General features: G+C 47.9%; 1 protein-coding gene across 1 annotated transcript in view; it reads right to left on the bottom strand.

Annotated features, from left to right (window-relative positions):
* The window catches only part of LOC119582043 (organic cation transporter protein-like), a gene marked incomplete in the record, with an annotated part of 14,888 nt that overhangs the window by 1,910 nt on the left and 11,969 nt on the right, over positions 1–1,009 (bottom strand). Inside the window, 1 exon segment of the mRNA XM_037930286.1 lies at positions 332–516. Coding sequence (XP_037786214.1) covers positions 332–516 — 185 coding nt within the window.

The raw sequence follows: 1,009 nt of genomic DNA, 5'->3' as shown, positions 1-1,009 counted from the left end.
AGTAAATAATTATTCATTTTCATTAATGCAGTACATTCTAACCACCCACTGAAACATATTATTTATAAAAAAGAATATAAATTGTGACATATATCTACTCGAAATGAATCACAGCCACAGTGATATAGGTAAAATTAACCATACGTTTCGAGCCTGCCGAGAAACCTCCTCAGGCAGTTAAAATAAACGAAACCAAGCCACTCTATTCTGACTCGAAAACGTCGCGGCCTAGTTTTCCATTCATATCCCTTCACACATTACCAAGTTTACGCTAACGTTCACAGACTCACCCCCTCCCCAAAACCAAATCCAGACGCCCACGCCCACGTACCAGCAAATCGGTGATGAAGGGTGAGGCCATGGCGCCCATACGAGACATCATGAAGGAGGTGTTGATGCCCCGGGTCCTCACCTCCGTCGGGAAGAGCTCGGAGGCGAAGAGGTTGAGCGCGTTGAAGGCTCCAGAGATGCTCATCTTCCCCAGCATCGCGAGGGTCACCGTCAGCCACTTCAGGTCTGGAGGGAAGGAATGGAGGAGGAAGGGAACGGGGGGGAGGCAAGGGGGCGGGGGGACGAGGGGAAGGGGAAAAGAGAGAGAGAGGGAAGGGAATGTAGAGAAGGAGAAAGGGAACAGAAGAAGGGGAGGTAGGGAAAGGAGAGGAAGGAGGAGTAGAATATATCAAGGAATGGAAGAAGGGAAGGAACAGGAAGGAAGGAAGAGCAATAAAGGAGGAGACAATATATAAAGAATAGAGGAGAGGAGGGAGAGACACCAGAAGGAATGGGGAAGGAGGTAATGGAGGAAAATGAAGGAGGAGGAGGAAGGGAATAGAGAGAGTAAAGATGAGAAAGAAGGTGTGAAAATATGGATAGAAGGAGTGTAGAGAGGGAACGACGTAATAAATGGACAGAAGAAGGGAAGGAAGGAGAGAGGCGGGAGGAGTGAGGAGAAAAAGAATGAGAGAATGAAGAAGTGAAGGAACAAGGGGAAGTGAAGGAGGGAAGAGAA

Source organism: Penaeus monodon, chromosome 15 (genome assembly GCF_015228065.2).
Source record: "Penaeus monodon isolate SGIC_2016 chromosome 15, NSTDA_Pmon_1, whole genome shotgun sequence".
Lineage (NCBI taxonomy): Eukaryota > Metazoa > Arthropoda > Malacostraca > Decapoda > Penaeidae > Penaeus > Penaeus monodon.
The sequence above is the reverse complement of the archived record's forward strand: the minus strand, read 5'-3'. Positions and strand labels throughout refer to the sequence as shown.